We start from the raw sequence: 18,549 nt of genomic DNA on the forward strand, positions 1-18,549 counted from the left end.
CCACGTTATCAGTTCAGCTTTACTGCTATCTTAAGTTGATTTTTTTTTCAAAACAGAGAGAAAATTGAAAAGTGGAGGAAAATTCCATTTTTATTTTGTAATTTTACAACTTTCTTTAAGTAAATGGTTCATAGTTAAGTAAGGGACTTGAAAGATAATAAATATGGTTGAAACTAGATGAATTTTTTGACAGAAACGTGGATCTGACTGGTGGTTTCGCTGAAGGCTGAGCGTCAATGTTTCTGTAGAGATCACAGTTGAAGTTGGTAATGATGACAACTCTGAATGACAGCTCTGGATTCTGACCAGTAAATAAAGTTTATTTAGTTCTTTATAAGCTACTTTAATAAGCAGCTGAGCTTTTTGTACCAACAATTGGACTACATGTGATTGAACTAAAATTACTTTAAAGTGCACTGAGATGACATTTGTTGTGAATTGGCAATATATAAAATTTAACTTTCAAACTAACAAATGAGCCCCACCAATGAACATTATAAAAAACCCAAACAAAAACCCCAACAACTAATATAAGAAAGTTCAAAACCCCAAAAGTAGACACCAAAACGTTCAAAGCTTATAACGTTAATTCACAATGTTGTTGTCAAGGTATTTTACAAAAAGTCATTTCAATTTAGTCAGATTACTGTTGATCCAAATGATAAATTCATTAGGTTCAGTTAATTATGAAATAGTTTATAAAGTTTGTACCAAATAAAACCCAGCAGATTATATGGAGTCATTACTTTTTGCATTCACTCCTCCTGACCAGCAGGGGGCGACGGCAAATCGCTTGTGTAGAGTCATTGACTTCACAGCAATCCCTCATACAGAACATGCATGTTATGACAGTGGGGAGGAAGAACTCCCCTCTACCAGGAGGAAACCTCCAACAGAACCAGAACCGGGATCAGTACCAGCAGCCATGACTGACTGGAGCTGAGAGAAAACGGAGCGGAGACACAACAACGGGTCAGCTGGCCAGGAGAACTTTCCATGTTCATGGAAGTGAAACGTTAACAGCAGGAGACGGATGACAGTCAGATGATGGCAGCATCATGTCAGCTGATTGCCTCCTCCAGGAAGGAACCACAGCCAATCAGAACGCCAGACCAAATGTAGCATCTAGAAAGAAAAATAACTGAGAAAACTTTAGTTAGAAACACCAGAGCGCCACCTTCTGGCCTCTCTCCAGATCAGCTCAGAGAAGGGAACTGTTTCTGGATTTGTTTTTTCCTCTCCGTGGGCTGCCACCTTATCGTGGTGGAGACCCGGTCGGGTTTACCGGGGCAAACAGGTCCTAGGTGAGGGATCGGACCCAGAGCAGCCCAGAGATCACTTAGAAATATAAACACAGAATGTTCCTGTTTAGAAATAGTGATACAGACATAAGTCAAGGTTTCTCCCAGTGTTTTATCAGATTGGCGGAAGATTCTTCAAATAATTATTGAATTATTTCTATAAGTCAGAGTGATGGGCTTTATGTATATTTAAATCTGTAATTATAATTCTGTGTCAATGAAATTAATTTCTGGACTCAGCTATTATCTATAAAACTTGCTGAGATTATGTAATTATCGTGCTCTTTACCAAACAATTTATCTTTATTGGTATGTCTATCATCTCAAAAACAATAAAAATGTTAAGAGCAGTTCAGCATTTCTGGAACATTGAATTTCTTCTTCACTGATAAGGAAGGTGTCTTATAATGCCAATAAAGTAAAATGTTGTAACAGGATATGGTGATATAGCACCAAAAAACAAGCAGTTCCCTTGTAGCCATTTTTATGGGATCTTTATTGATGTTTTAAAGTTTCACTGCCTTTAAATCATTCCTAGAAAGTCATAAATGAATCGTACAATTTGGACGTAGATTTGATGTTGCTTTGAATTTCCGTACCTGCTGGGGCAAATTGGGTTGTTCCAGAAATTTGGTCAGCTCTTAGTTCTTAGAAGAAATGTGTAAAAAATGTTTTGCCTTTCTTGAGAAACTTATGTCATTCCCAGGAAAACTGTTACTTAATTTTTGTTCAGTACAAAGGTCTGTGCAGGAATTTTGCAACCAATAAAATTCCTTCTGGAAAGTTCAGACTTCAGCAGAACTAATGGAGACCAGCAACTGGTTCCTGCAACATCCATCAAACCTAAAATTGTACCTTAAAGTTTTACATCATTATGGCCATGAATCTAATTGATTTGATGCTTTTAATGATTTATTTGAACCAAATTGAATTGATACACAAAGTTTGACGATTTGAGTGCTCATGTCATAAGAGTAATATGTTTTAATTTTTACACGCAGCTCCACTAATTGTTGGTTAATTGTCTTTTAGCAAGTAGCACCTGAATCACCAATGTTTTGTTGTCTGATGTTTGAGCTCTCATCTTGGCTGGACTGGCAAAGATCCTGCATTCAAACATAACTGAGGGCATTTTGAGGGAACTTTGATCAAAACTGGCTTTGTGTTCGTATTTGGCTGCCATTCATTCAAATAGATTGAAAAATTCAAGTTATGACTGTCAGTATGTAACTTTTATTAAAAAATATATTTGCACAGATTTTAAATCGCTTAGGAAAAAAAATCGAGCTTCTCTGCCTTCTCCCAGTGCTAATTAAAAACAATCAGAGCCTGGAGGCAGGGCTTAGTGCTATAAATCACCTAGCATAGCCTGTTGTGAATGCTAAAGCTAGTTAGCATGTCCACTGATGATGGGACATAAACAATTTTCCTGTAGCTGTAAATCATTTCTTCACCATTGCCACATTTAGAATCAAATACAGGAGGTTGATTGACAGCGATAAGACCCGCCTCCTGGCTCTGATTGGCTATTTTTGGTCTGGAGCAGCGCATTTTTTCTACTAGCTCAGGCAGGATGTGGAGGAGATTATCTGTCCCATAAACTATCATGAAATGGTGACAGTTTAACAAATATTTTAAAAACATGCATACTGCAGCTTTAACACAAAACTGGACTAAAGCCAATGAGCCTGTATTATTTGATGACAGTAGCTTTCAGTAGGGAATCTTGAAGTTTCATGCATCTGCTGGACTATGGCTGTGGTTGTGTAAATAGATGGAAAGCTGAGCCATATTTGGTAAATCTCTTTGCTAGCATGTCCTGTGAACTGGAAAGCTGCCTTTTTAAGTCGCTGCAGTGAAGAAAACAAGATTTTTCTCTGTTCTATTTTCCTGACTGCTAAAGTTTAAATAACATATTTAATTCCTGCACTTGTGAGAATTAATTCTTCCGTGCTTTGGCTACACATGAATATATTACATAGTACATGGTCACACATTGTAGCCCTCCTTGTAGCCGGTCTTAGCACTTGCTTCCCCTCATCTCCACTCTGTATCTGCTGTTTGCTTCACTGTGAACATTGCCCTTATTAATCAAGCTGCTTGGCAGGTGAGTGTGAGGAATCGGTAGTTAACAGTCTGGAGGAAGAGGAGGGTGGGAGTGCGCAGGTGCATGAGTGTGTATGCACGTGTGAGTAGTGATGGTAAAGAGCGAGCCAGCTGTTGCTCAGCATCTAGTGACCCACGGCTGGCTGAGCAGGGATAATTGCAGGTACCAGCCTTTCCCCGTCTTCTTAATGTGAACTTTTGGCATAATGGAAGCTGCTTTTTCAGAGGGGAAGGAAAAGGGAAAGAGAGAGGAGGAAATTAACCTGTTGAAAACCCGGTGGGTTATGGTTCGACCCAATAACAGTCCATCCTTCCACTGTCGATACCTAAACTGGCTAACACCATTAACTAGGATAATCGTAGAGATTCACACTACAAAACCCACTGGTTTGAGTGATTGCATGTGGAAAAAAAACCCTTAAAGAATTAATATTAGTAATAAGAGTAAGAGTTTACTGCTAAAGTTGTGAGTTGCCATCTCGACATCCTAACTGTGGGTAGTCGTAGTTGCCCCACTTTCCGAGTGGGAAGTCTGACTTGGGTGCAAATTGAACGCAGCACAAGCTACACAGGTACATTGTACCTCTCCATGTTGATTGATTTAAAACATATCAAGTATTTCCTTAAAAAAAATGAATACAGGACAAAAAATGAAAAAAAAAATATCCTGAACTAAACCTTTGAGTAGCTACATTAGCTAAGCAAATAACTAGCTAGCTTGCAGGTTAGTAGCTTCATAGCTAGATGATAAATAACTCATCTGTCTAGACTGGCATTTAGATTGTAAAAATGCTAGTCAGCCAAACAAATTTCACCTAGGTAGATAGTGAACAAGCAACTGAATAGGTTGTTATCTCTAACCAGTTAATTACCTAGCTAGCTAGCTTAAAACAAGAACTCCAAAATTGGCTTACTTGCCACATAGATTCTTAGCATAAATGTTAAGTAGCTAGATCATTAGCTAAAGAAGCGGCTAGCTTGCTAGCTAGGTAGCCACTAAACTAAGCACATGATCATCTATCTAGATAGCTAACAAATGATTAGGTTGTAAGCCAAACTAATTTTAGACAGATAGAGAGCGAATAGGCAACTGTTTAGGTTGGTAGATAGTTAGCTAACCAGATAACCTAGGTAGTTAGCTTAACAAATATCTGTCAAGCTAACAGATATCTAGCTGCTTAGCTAGACGAATGAATATAGATAGATAGATAGATAGATAGATAGATAGATAGATAGATAGATAGATGGATGAGACATAAAGATATTAAATATTAAAATACTTTAAAGACATAGAAGTGTCATCCAGTAATTCTCAACATCCTGTTCTCTTTTGCAGCCAATTAGCCTCAACACTAATTTACACCTAGCATGTCTCTGAAAAGTAGGAAAAAAGAAACAGGAGGGGATGAGGAAGGTGTCAGAAGGAGCGTTCAACCTGAAAATGATAACTGTTGGTGTTGGGATTGAACTCATTTACATTTTGATGCAAACTCATGGCTAAGCAACACCAAAAGTGCCAGTTTATTAGTAAGTATCTTTAATTAGACCTTACATAGTGCTAGACAATGACTCAATTAAAGGTGAGCAGAATAACTGAAGGATGTTGAAAGAAAATACATTAACCCAATGTCTTCATCAAGCTTCTGGCTACTATCAGTCAGATTTTCTCCCTGTGATAAAAGAGCTGGAATGCATCCATCAGTCATAGAATAATAAAAGAAATGACCTAGATAGATCTGTGTGAAATAAGACACGAGTGTCGCCTCGGCTGAGAATGACAGCTGATTGACAGGCGTTAAATAACGGCAAGGCTAGTTATGACGGATTCCCACGTCAAATCTGATGTTAAAATCTTAAAAATAACATTTGTAATACTTCATCATAACTCCCAATTCTGCTGTTTAGATTAGCACAACCAGGAGTCGTTTGGGTTGCTCTCCATATAAAAATGGTTTGTGCACCTGATGGTTTATTTGGCACAGCAACATGGGAGGAGACACTGCAAACCTGAATGTGTTGGGGAAATTAAAACTCAGTGTTCCTTGGTAGATATTGGAGATCAAAGATCGGTGTTCAGCAGGACTTTGAATCTATATACCCTAAATCAGTTGGATCAGTTTGTTGAACTTTATTCTGTTTCCTCTTTTGTTTGTGTTTCCCTTTTTAGTTTTTGTTTCATTCTTGATTGAGTTAGACCTTCAAAAGTAATTAACTTGGTTGAAGAAAGCAGATGGTAAGGTTTAAAGAGACTCCTAAGGGTAGCTTTTTGCTTTTTTTGGAACAAGAAATTCATTTTCAGGTTGATAATATTTAATGTTTTACACAAAACGGGCGATTACAGTTGGGTTTACCCTTTAACGTAGCCATTGTTCGTAGTACTTCTTACAAACATCAATTTAAACCTACAGTCATCTGCCTGTAGGGTCTTAGTGCTGTCAATCAACCTTGTGTACTCGCTGCTAAATGTACTAATGGCCGAGATACAACTTACGTTGGAGAAAACAGTTTATCCGCCGACATCGCTGGCTATGCTAACTAGCATTAGCATTCATGACTGGCTGTGCTAGCTGCAGCATGGCAGAGAACAATGGGTGAAACTTGAGGGAGGCATGGGCAGCGCCACACGGAGTGGTGACTGACAACGCTGATTGGTAATTTCTAGTTAGCACTGGGAGAAAGTAGTTGAGCTCGTTTTTTTCACAGACTATCCGTCTCATACCAAACTGTCACAACATATTCACACAGCTAACTCATGGAGCGGCCATATTGGATCTCAAAGTTGGCTTGTTAAAGATACTCCGGCTTTTTGAGCGGGAAGTCCAACTTCATGGAGTGTTTCGGTTGATTTTTCCAACTCAGAAGTCAGAATTACTATATCATAAACCTATAGGCGTCTACTTTGATGTAAGATGGTCTACCTGGTTACTATGGAGATCCAGAATAAGACTTTTTCACAACATTATTATGTTTAAGCATGAGGAATTTAACATGTAGAAAAGCCCGTAGTGTTGTGTTTGGAATGCACCATCACACATTTTTCTGTTTTCCAGTAATGCATATAAAGTATATTAATTTTTGTGGACAAGGCTTTGGTTTTGGGTTTTGTCTTTTCACAGTTCTAGAAGTTGAAGTTTCGTTTTATTTGATTCTAACTTTCTAACTTGATTCTGTGAAGGAGGTTCCCTCTATAATATTACCAGAACCCTATTCTTTATAATTATATTTACTGGATGTACACCAAAGCTTCAGTGCAAATAAACAAAAGGTGAAACTTACAGAAAATAATTTAGGTTTTGTCTGTGTGGGGTTGTAGTTAGAGTTCACATGATGGAAAAAATAAGGAAATGCATTATAATTATTGATGTGTTTTTGTGAAACCAGTAGAAAATAGAAATACACTCACCAGACTAATAATTAAAGTGACTTGGAGGAAATGGTGATATTTTGGAAGATATGGACTAAATATAAAGAAATAACTGAAACTCCTGGATGTGAATCCTTTAATCCTGCAGTAAAAATCTGTCATAAACAGCTTTATTCTCACCCAACGTTGACGTCGGATTTTGACGTCAACAATCTTTATGGCACAAATTTCCAAGATGTCCCACACTTCTTAACTCCTAGAAAATCTGGGTCATGCGGCACAAGACGAGAAATAAAAAAGTAAGTATCCGGTTGTTAAATCTGTTTACTTTAAAAGTGGTTAACCTTTAAACTCCAACACAATAAATCCATTGAGCAGGATTCTTTTATGGCTTTCTTTTAGTGATTTATCACCTTTACTCGCCAGTTTCACATCTCAAAGGTGCAACAATTACATAGTAATTTACAAAGACCACTCCTCTACATGTCTCCCATTTATGGTAATAAAAGTGACATAAGTAAATAACAACACGTCATAATTGATTTCACTTGACTTGGGTTTAGTCTTGCCGAACTTTTTAATCTTTTTAAGGTGGCTGCTTATCAGTGTTACTGGAAGGAGCCTGATTAACAGCAGTACTTTTGCTGACCTTGACTTCCTTGAAAGACTGTTCCAGTCTTTATAAGGAATGCTGTTCGAGTCCTCCAGCAGTAAAGATGGGCTGCAGACGCACAGACTGCCTCTCTCGGCCTCTGTCGAACCTTTTTGAAAAGCTCGGCTCCACAGTTGGCTCCTATCCGCTGTATTTCTTCGTCATTCCTGTCTTGATCACAGCGTCTCTTAGTGGGGGGTTTGTTTTTCTCAAAGACAGAGAGGACAATGACCTGGAGCGCCAGTTTACCCCCAAGAAAGGACCCTCAAAGGCAACGAGGGCTTTCATCAGGGAGAACTTTCCGTACAACACCTCCATGTTTTCTGAGAACCGTTTGTACGACAAGGGGAACTTTGCTTCCCTCATTGCCGTCTCAAAGAACAGCAACAATATTCTGGAAAGCCCCGCCTTTGAGGACATCGTCAGACTGAACGAGAAGATCCTGAACATTTCTGTGGACAAAAGGGGCCTGGGATTCAGCCAGGTGTGTGCCAAAGCCAATGGAAAGTGCTTCTCGAACATCATCCTGGAACTCATCGGCAGCAATGAAACCGGCATCACCTACCCAGAACACAACCACGGGTCCGGTTTAGTCTTCCTGGGTTCTGCTCTTGGTGGAGTGGTAACGGATGCTAACAGCACCATCCAGAGGGCTCAAGCTGTGAAGCTCTACTACTATTTAAACAGCCAGGAAAGTGCAGCCCAGGCCTCGAAGTTATGGCTGAGAGAATTTAAAGCTCTGCTGTCGCATGAGATGGACAGGAACCACACAAACGTATGTGCTACTGCCATTTTATTTCATTTGTTTAGTCAAAAAATGTCATATCCACACTTTTATTTTAAATGGGATTAGAAACTTTTGTTTAATATATGAATCTAAAAGATTTGTAGATTTTTTTTGTTGTGTTAAAAAGCTTTCAAAACCAATCTGGTCCTATGTATTAATGCCATTTTGTCAAATGACTGAACACATTTTTCTCGACAACTGAAAAATGTGTTCAATTTCACAACTGCTAAATCTGTACAATTAGCAAATCACATAAAGGGTACCTATTATGCAAAATTAGCATTTTGTACATTTTTCTACCTCCATTTGGGTCTCAATTGCTTCTAACAACAGTTCAAACACTCAAAAAAACAAAACAACTGCTTTTTTTGGACAATAACTTAATGTTTTTGGGTGTCTGGAAAATGAGTTGTTTTAAAAAAAACCTCCCGATAAGTCACATTCAACAGGCATTGCGGAGTTACCTAGCAACCCCAACTGAGCCCACCCTGTTGCCTAGCAACCCCCGCAGAGTTCCAGCATACATGGCCAGCTCGTTTTGCCTCTGTATGGGCTGTACAATGGCTGCTGGAAAAGACAGTCGTTTTGTTGTTAAAACCACTTTCTGCATTCTTGTTGGTTGTGCAGGAGGCTCCGCTTCTGCTTTTCAAAGATGTACGGATATATAATTGCACATCCATGCAGCCATTTTCACATGTGAATGCAAATGTTGAGTTGGGGGGGGGGCATAGCCAGTAGCATTATTTGGATTTAAAGTGACAAGACCTCCTAAAAATGCTCATTGTGAAAGAAGATCAAAATAAGCAGAACTGAGCAGAAAAAATCTCATTGGCTTGTTTGTAAATCAAAATTGTTGACACTTTATGCCAAACTGAAATATCTTTGGTATTTTTTGTATAGATTAAACTAGAAACAGAAAAAAATTGTTCTATTTTAGTTTCAGTTCTTCACTGTTCTGATTTCTTTTGGCTTTAACTGAACAATATGCTATGATAAATAAAAAGCAGCCAAAGTCCAAGGAAGAAAAATAGAGAATAACTCTAATGTCATAATAATGTCAATTTATAATATAAAAACAGCTAAAATTTAAGGTATTTTAACAGTTTGTAAATTGTGAATTTGCTTTTTGTGAGAAAAACATAAAATTTTACCACTTGCTAAGAGGCATTCATGTATATTTCCACATAAATTGTAATTTGTTTTTGAAAATCTGCTGCAATCCAAACCATGTTGAAACTGCAGCGCAGCTCAAATCACAACATTTGTGCGAAACATGATTTTCTTTCTGCTGTGCTGCTTTGCAGGTCTCTTACTACACCTCTAAATCCAAGCAGGAGGAGATCGACAGCCACACCATAGATGGATTCCCTTTATTCCTCATCACTTACGCCTGCGCTATAAGCTTCTCTGTGATATCCTGCCTGAGGTAAGGAGTGATCAGCGGCTGCCACGCAGTCAGACGCAGGACACAGAGCGGTTATTTATCAGTTTGAGCGATGAAAGAGTGACACACGCAGGAAACACTGCATAATTTCTGACTTAATGGGCTCAAAGATGAGTTGCTATTAATAAATGTTTGTGTGTAAGTGCAAGGGGAAAAATTAAAATGTCAGACAAAAAGTTTTATTTTGGCAAAATTCATAAAAAAAAATAGATTTTTATTATTTAATTTGAGAATTCTTGCACAAGTTTCACATAAAGTAATGTAAAATTTTTTTTACCAGAAATGTTTTGATAGCCAGAAATCTCTAAAAAATATTTTTGTAAGTGTTAAAACTGCATTACCTAACTTTTATTTTAAAATATATAATTTTTTTTACATATTTGTTTAAACTGTCATGATGTCATGACAGTGTGAGAAAGATACCTCTGCCTTCTCCCAGGGCTAATTAGAAACAACCAATCAGAGTCAGGGGGCGGGTCTTAGCGCTGTCAATCACCACTCATGCTAGTTATGCTAAGCTGCAGCTAGCGTAGACACAGTTTTCCTGTAGCTGTAAGTTGTTTTTTGACGATTACCATATCTTTTCACAGATTATCTGTCTCACAACAAACTGTCACAACATGGTGACAGTTTGAACAAATATGTAAAAATCCATATTTTTATATAAATTACATACTGCAGCTTTAATAAAATACTAAATAAATAATTATTTTAACCTCCCTGGCAGATCGGACCATGTCAGGAACAAAATGTGGGTAGCTGTTTTTGGCGTTTTGACCTCTGGGCTGGCAGTCGTCTCCTCTTTTGGCTTGCTGCTTTACATCGGAGTGCCGTTTGTCATAACTGTGGCCAACTCTCCTTTTTTAATACTCGGTGAGGAAACAAAGCAACATATTTCTAATTCGACATCATTTTAGCAGATGCTAAAACAAGCATGTTATTTTTCCTAGGAATTGGCCTGAACAACATGTTCATCATGGTGTCCGACTGGCAGCACAGCCACGTGAACGACCCCGTACCGAAGCGGATGGGTCACACCTACAAAGAAGCGGTGATGTCCATCACCATCACCGCCTTGACGGACGTTCCCAAATTCTTCATCGGCGTCATGTCCGACTTCCCGTCGGTGCAGTCCTTCTGTCTGTACACCGCCACCTCCATCATATTCTGCTACATCTACACCATCACCTTCTTTGGCGCCTTCGTGGCTTTAAATGGCAGGCGAGAGGCTAGCAACCGGCACTGGCTAACCTGCATGACAGTACCATCAGAGAAGTCAGTGAACCAGACGGAGATGTACAACATCTGCTGCGTGGGAGGCAGCTACGATGAGCTCACAGGAGCAGAGAAAAAACAACCAGCGAGTAATTTCTTTAAGGATTACTACGGACCTTGTTTGATGAAACCGTGGGTTAAAGGCGTGGTAGCCTTTGTTTATCTGGCGTATTTAGCCACAAGTGTGTTTGGATGTTTCCATATTCAGCAGGGAATTGAACTTTATGATCTGGCAGCTGATGACTCTCATGTTACGAGATTCAACATTAAAGACAGGCAGTATTTTTATGATTATGGCCCATCTGTCATGGTCATTGTAAAAGGGAAATTGGCGTACTGGGATAAGGATAAAAGATCTCAGCTTCAGGCATGCATAGAGGATTTTAAGGAGCTTCACTTCGTTGACAGAGACATCTACACATCCTGGTTGGACTCTTACATGTCTTATGGTCAAGAGAAACATCTAAACCTTGATGATAAGGATATTTTTCTCTCAAATCTGCCTCCGTTTTTTGATTTATATCCATTTTTTAAGCAAGATGTGAACCAGGCCGGAGACGCCATCCATGCGTCCCGGTTTTTCATCCAGACTGTGAATATTACCAAAGCCAGTGAGGAAATTAAAATGCTCAAAATCCTCAAATCTACTGTAGGCAGATGCCAGGCAGCGTCTTTATTGGTCTACAACCATGAGTTCATCTACTTTGACCAGTATGACGTTGTGGTGAAGAGCACCATTAAAAACGTCGGGGTTATCATGGCTGTGATGTTGGTCGTCTCGCTCCTGCTGATTCCCAACCCGATCTGCTCCTTGTTGGTCACTTGTTCGATCGGTTCAGTCACTGTTGGGGTCAATGGGTTCATGGCTCTGTGGGACGTCAGTCTGGACTCCATCTCCATGATCGTCTTCACCGTCTGCATCGGATTCACCGTGGACTTCTCCGCTCACGTGTCCTACGCCTTCGTCTCCAGCAAAGAGCCCCGACCTGAAGACAAGGCCGTGGACGCTCTGTCCAGTCTGGGTTACCCCATCATTCAAGGCGCCCTGTCCACAGTTTTAGGGGTGTCGGTGTTGTCCATGTCTGAGTTTCACACTTTCAGGACCTTCTTCAAGATTTTTTTCCTGGTCATGTTCATTGGGATGGTTCATGGCCTTGTTTTTATGCCGGTATTCCTGACAGCCGGTACATGCAGCTCAGATGAAGACGAAAAGCACGAGGAAGATTTAAAATCCAGTAAATTGTGACCACTGGAGGGATGGTTGGAACATTTTAGGCTCAAAAGTTTAGAATTTTATAGACCAAAATGACTGAATGTATATATATTTTATGTTATTTTCATTTGTTGTCTGGGATTAATAATGTATTTTCCAGTATTCTTGTAAATAAATGTTACAGCATTTGATTTTGTTGCATCATTTTGTGTTTCTGAGGTTTAAGTATTTGCAAAATAAATCAAAAAGGCTAACTAAACTATTTCAGATTTACCCAACAGCAGTCCATCACAAGGCCAACACAGAACCACAGAACCATTGAACACACACAGACCTTAGTGATTTAAAATGATTGAACAGGTTTTAATACCAGGCAAAGATAATCTGAGCAAATATAAAAATGCAATTACATTTCTTTAAGAAGGAAAAATCTGTAAAATGTAACTGTACCCTAAGTACAGGTGTATTTGTTCCATACTTAGTGTTAACTAGTGTGTTTGTATTGCACCAATTCACAACACGTAATTATAAGGGACTTTACAAGAATTAAATCCAAGCATATATCCAATCTAATTGATCGTATTTATCAAAAAATGCAGTCAAGTTGGGTTTATTATTGAAACTGGTTAAAAAGTTTCAGAAATTGCCATTTATGACAATGATTTGGCTTGAAATCACTGTTTTTGATGCTAATTATTATTGTTTGGATCAGTGTATCCGGATATGGAAGTGTTAAGACGAGGTGGCAGTAGAGTTTTTGACTCGGTTGTTCAACAAGATCGTAAAGAGTGAGAAGATGCCTGAATATTCTGGTGACGATTTTGAAGGGTGAGACTTTTTTTTGTGAAGAATTTTGTTCTGTCCAGCTAGAAGCACAAAGACTGAAGCAGACAGTCTGAATCAATGAAACCCGTCATGCAGGTGGTTCAAAGCAGCTCCCCAAACAGCTGTACTAAAAGAAATCAAACACAAACCAGGGATGCAGCTTGACGTAGTTTGGTAAACAAAAGCCAAGAGATCTTCCAGGTCTGACTTGCAATATCTTCCATCTTTCAACGCAGCTCTTGGGTCGACTCTGGGCTCTGTCACCCTCCGTCACGCCTGTCTTCTCTCACCACTGGACGAGATGCTTCTGGTCCACACAGCGTGACGTGACAGGCCCAAACACCCCGAGGAGAAAAGGAAGACGGATAAAATTTAAGAGCTGAACCTAGGAAGCAAAAAAGAATGACAATGAGGAGGAAAGCTTGTTTTATCAAACTCTGATTAATCCAGCAGACATGTTTCATGTCAATTTTTCTTGTATCTTTGGTAATAAATTACATTAAATAATTAAATTTAAACACCACTTCATGAAAAACTACACACCAAATCTTTGCTTTATACTTTAATACTTAGCTTTCACTAACAGCAGACCATCCCTCCATTTATTGTTAAAGTTGTTGATAATCAATTCAATTGTGAAATTTATCAAAGGCAAAACTCAGTAAGAAAGAAAAAAATGAACGCCTGTTTTCGGTTGATGACTGAAGTTGTTCAAGGAACTACTTCTCTATGCTAGCAGCTAGCTGCTGTAGCGCTAAAGTTAGCTTTTAAAATAATAGAAACAATAAGCTGACATTCTTATTTTACATTTGATTCTATGCTAAGTGATGAACGGGGGATAAATAATCTTCTGGAGTTTTTTCTACTTTTGAATTAATGTTTAAAAACTAGTTTCTATCCATGAATTATTAGCTTTATGTAGAAGCTAGCTAAACGGGAGTGCTAGCAAGTGTGTCGCAGAGAAAATGTTTATTTGTTCATATTTAATGTAATTTTTTGTAAATACTGATAATATAATTTACCTATAGTATTAGATTACTGATATATTTTTGATAGAATAGTGTATTATATACAGCCGGAAGACAAGTTCATTTGGACTTAATCTTGACCAAAAACAACAAAAAAAAACAAAATCTAAATCAATTTCTTTCAATATGAAACTTATGAAACTTGAACAAAAATGGAAAGTATGTGTTTGGGTCTGGTGAATTTTTGGTTAAAAATTATTTTTTAACCAAAAATTATTTGTAAAAATTCAGTGAAGAATTTTTACAAATAAAAGTAGCTAATTACATTTACTCAATATGTTTATTTGATTACTTTTTTGATTAAAAATACTTAGGAGAATTTTTACAATTTTACATTTAAATATTAAATGACTCATAATTTGATCAATTTACTCAGTACTTGAGTAGACTGTTTACCAAATACATTTTTACTCTAAAAGTAATTTCTTGGACAGCTACTCTTTATTTTTTACTTCAATAAAAATATGTTGAAGTAGTTGAGTACAATGTTTGGGTACTCTGCCCAGCTCTGAGTATGAATGGCGATACTTCATAATTAAGTTACTCAAGTAGTACAGCGTAAAAATTTATTTTTCAAAAAAAAGTTACTCAAGTAAAAGTAACTGAGTAAATGTAAGTACCAACTCTGTGAGTAATATACGGTTCTTATCGTCGCATTTGGTGTAAATCAGGCGCTTTCCTCTGATAAACCTCTCCGTCTGCCTCAGCACCCTGGACAGCGTCTTCTCTCCGCTCCACCAAACGCGGCTCGGTGATTGACAGAAACGGCGGCCATAGGCGGATCGATGCCGCTCCCGGAGCCCTATGAGGCGGATGGGAAGACTTGGAGGGGGCGCTCGGATCCTGACGCGGTTCTCCCCGGCTTCTATAGGCCCGCTCGGTGTTTGCCGCGGTCGGAAGAGGGCGGAGTGCGTTTTGCTCATCCAAGTGAGGAGCTCCCTGACTCTTAAAAAATATATAAATATAATAACAACAAGGCTCTTTCTCTACCCCTCCCTCCTTCCCTTCTCTCCTTCCTTCCGTGTCGTTTTGATTCAGTGTATGTAGCCCACACGCAGGGGGAGAACATCCGCCGCACAGCAGAGCCAAGACTGAGAGGGGATCTTCAACATCAACAAGCTGCATGAGGCATCTCTGAGAAGAGAGAGAAAGAAGAACTATCTACCTGACTCCAACAATAGAGGTGCAGGTGTTTCAGAAATATCCTACAAGTGGTGATGCGATGGTTTAGAGGAGCAGTTTTGGTCGATTCTTCACATCACGCCCGCCCGACGACGCTGTAAAATCCCCCCGCCTCCTCTTCAGACATCTGTGGACGCTTTCTGCAGGGGGAGATGGCTGTTTTCCGGCTCTCGTTGCTGCTGCATGTGGGCTTTGTGATCGGGTCGAGCCGGTTCGACGCGGACCGGTCAGCCGTCGGGGAGGAGGAGGTGGAGGCGAACCTGGGCGCTCGGTTGGCGCACCTCCGTGCGTCTCGCCTGGTTCCTGGGGAGAAACCGGAGGAGCATCTGCCCCGGGTGGTCACGGCTTTCCTGCACACGGGGGACTCGACCACCTTAAGGCACGCCAACTGCTCGAGAAAGTACGAGCTCACCTCTCTGCTGCGTGGAAGGTCACACGAAACCCCGCATTACTCCATGAGCGGCGTGCTGGAGACGGTGCTGCACGCAACCAACTTCCTCAACATGATCCTGCAAGCCAACAGGTCCAGGGAGCACAACCTGCGGCGAGACATGGAGTGGTACCATGCCCTGGTGAGGAGCATCCTGGAAGCGGACGCCAAGATCCACCGGGCGGTGGTCACTTTCGGAGGGGATGCGTCGTTTGCGGGGCCCCCGGTGCTCCTCCAAGCCACCAGGGCCGGCGGGGAGATTGTGCTCCAAGACCTCCCCCGCATGGCGCGCCGCCATCTGCACAACCGCACCGCGGACACCGAGTGGTACCACGCGATGAGGGAGAAGCAGGAGCCCAGGTTCCACAAAAGGGTTCTGAGTAAAGGTGGTGATGGATCACCGGAAAGAGCCGAGAGTTTCATCCCGGACCGGACGCATGTCAAATGGTCTGCGCCTTACCTGGAGTGTGAAAATGGGAATTTTGTCCCCCGTTGGCTTCTGACGCTGTCCGCAGCTTTCTACGGCCTAAAGTCCAACCTGGATCCGGAGTTCAGGTAGAAACGCCTCCGAATTAACTTCAGTTTGTTTATAGAGTCAGACAATGCATGTAATTTATGGGCATTTCACAAGATCAACAGGTCCAATTCATGTCTAGTTATAATGTTCGACTCAGTTCTGTTCCGACTCAACTTGGAAAAGTCTTTAAGTTTTTAAATCCATAACTCCAAACATTATAACCATTTCACCATTCCTAGATGCTTAAATTTTTCTGTCCAGAGCTGCAACTCTATTGTTTTAGCGATTAATCAATTACTTTGACGATTAATCAGTTAATTAGATTTTTCATAAATAACATTTTTTATATATTTTTTTACTTTTTTTTTTACATTAGTTATTTGTTTGTAGAAATGCAAATAAATAACCAATTTCCTTATTTTCTTAAATACAAAAATGAAAATTTTATCACCTAAAATCCAGTCACACAACATTCCTTTAGTGTGTGCTTGATCAATTGTAGCAAAGGATGGAGAAGAAAATTCCTCTTACATCAACTTGTGGAAAGTTCAGCCCTTTCTGTTGGACTACAATATAACGTAAGGCTGCTCTGTTGATTATTTTATGGATTAATTGATTAATAAATTAATAGAAAGGGACTTAAGAGATATTTTTACAGTAATTTGAACCAGGTGAAGCTAAAACTATGCCTATTGAGGAAGTTTGTGTAGAACATATTTACATATCTATTTAGAATCTTAATCTTGTTTGCATCTGTAATGATTGCTAAATTAGTTGACGATTATTTCAATAATTGATTAATCACGATTAATCGCTTCAGCCCTAGTTCCATCTGTTTTTAAAAAAAGGTCAATTTATTCATCCATTCAGTCAATTTTCATAATAAATTTCTGATTTATTACTTTAAAAACTGGTCAAAAATGTTATAAAGACTTGAAAAAAAACAGAATAAATCCTATAATAATGTTAACAGTATAATCGAAGCCATCTGATGCTGTAACTTTAAGTGGCGAAAAGTTGCCCCATTGGATTCAGTCGTCAATTTTGCAGGAATCCCTAAGAATTAAAATATTTTGATAACTAACATGAAGCGCTACATCGCCAATTAAAACAAATTAATAATCTGTGAGTTCAGGTTGGTTTATTCAGCACTTCATTTCCAAATCTGGAGAGTCTTCCCTGAGCTGATTCCCCCTGCAAACGCGCAGCCTCTCACCGACTTCCCTCTCCTTACAGGAGGGGGTTTCTCCTCTCCTCCAGTCTGACAAGGCGGCGGGATGCTAAAAATAACCTTGATGTTACTGGATGTAGCTGCGGTGGAAAACCTCTGGCTACAGGCCCTAATTCATTTTTCAGACTCACTCGTCTGGATGCTTTGCTGCACAGGAAGTGTCGCGTGTCATTTCTTTTTCTTTTTTTCACCCCCCTCCATGAGAAACTGTTTCTAAAATCTGACAAATACAAACGAGGCAACACTTAACGCGTTGGTTGCACCTTTACGCTATAAAATGCATTTTTTCCCCTTTCAGAAACCGCATGTGCCCATGATTGGCTCGTCGTGTTGTGCTGCTTTTACTTGATCTTTAATTGATACGCTCCAGTTGCTCACACACAAGCATTAATTGCAAATGAGACCAAAACCTGCGGTGATTACGCTGTAATAGGCTATCAGATAGCAGACATTATCCCCGTCCGAAGCCTCTCAGAGCAGCTTCACATGTTTAGACTGGAGCAATTTGATTGCAAATTCACAAGCAGCGCCTGAGGTGATGAATGCGATCACACGCCCATCTTTTGTTAGCATCTAAAACTTTACTCTAAGAAAAACGATGAAAAAGAAATCTGGCTTACATTTTGTTATGCTAAATGCAAATACATTCAAACATCGATTAGTAATTAAATGGTTGTAGAATGAAGTTGGTGCTGTTCCTTATTGCTCTGCAGAGGGAAAGCTCATTTCTAACCACATAATGATGGGAGTTTATGTATTAAAAACAAACAAACAAAGCATTGCTGCTTAATTACTGGCGTTCTTTAGTTGATATTTGGTCGTCTGAGCTAATTTACCTTTAGACCCTCAGGCAGGTTGAAACTAACAGCAGGGATTAATTTTTATCTCACAATTTCAGATGGATAATATTTTTAAAGCTAAAATAACAAATCAGAGATAAGAAGGTATGAAAGGTCGATGGATGGATGGATGGTTGGATGTTTGGATGGATGGATGGATGGATGGATGGATGTTTAGATGGATGGATGGACAGACAGTTGGACGGGTAGATGGATGGATGGATGGATGTTTGGATTGATGTTTGGATGGATGGATGAACAGTTGGATGTTTGGATGGATGAACAGTTGGATGTTTGGATGGATGGATGAATGGATGAACGTTTGGATGGATGGATGAACAGTTGGATGTTTGGA

The 18,549-nt window shown here is 39.5% G+C and overlaps 2 protein-coding genes across 3 annotated transcripts in view; both read left to right on the forward strand.

Annotated features, from left to right (window-relative positions):
• The first annotated feature begins 7,205 nt into the window (after positions 1-7,205).
• Positions 7,206-12,293, forward strand: ptchd3a (patched domain containing 3a). Its single transcript, XM_007555745.2, has 4 exons — positions 7,206-8,198; positions 9,515-9,636; positions 10,382-10,527; positions 10,605-12,293. Exons 1-4 carry the CDS (start codon positions 7,488-7,490, stop codon positions 12,173-12,175), a joined length of 2,550 nt encoding a protein of 849 aa, XP_007555807.1. The 5' UTR covers positions 7,206-7,487; the 3' UTR covers positions 12,176-12,293.
• Positions 12,294-14,649: 2,356 nt separating this feature from the next.
• The window catches only part of gpr158a (G protein-coupled receptor 158a), a 71,191-nt gene continuing 67,291 nt past the window's right edge, over positions 14,650-18,549 (forward strand). For both annotated transcript variants that reach the window (XM_016673269.1, XM_007555746.2), the window contains exon 1: positions 14,650-16,162. In XM_016673269.1, the coding sequence (XP_016528755.1) occupies positions 15,330-16,162 (833 nt within the window). In that variant the 5' untranslated portion in view covers positions 14,650-15,329. The remainder of the gene's footprint in view (positions 16,163-18,549) is intronic.

This window comes from Poecilia formosa, unplaced genomic scaffold (genome assembly GCF_000485575.1).
Source record: "Poecilia formosa unplaced genomic scaffold, Poecilia_formosa-5.1.2 Scaffold72, whole genome shotgun sequence".
NCBI classification, from domain to species: domain Eukaryota; kingdom Metazoa; phylum Chordata; class Actinopteri; order Cyprinodontiformes; family Poeciliidae; genus Poecilia; species Poecilia formosa.

Excerpts from the sequence above, each read along its gene's own strand:
- ptchd3a (XM_007555745.2), top strand. The coding sequence starts at position 7,488 with ATGGGCTGCAGACGCACAGACTGCCTCTCTCGGCCTCTGTCGAACCTT. Across the intron at positions 8,199-9,514 it reads TGGACAGGAACCACACAAAC|GTCTCTTACTACACCTCTAA; the intron begins GTATGTGCTACT and ends GCTGCTTTGCAG. Across the intron at positions 9,637-10,381 it reads TCTGTGATATCCTGCCTGAG|ATCGGACCATGTCAGGAACA; the intron begins GTAAGGAGTGAT and ends CCTCCCTGGCAG.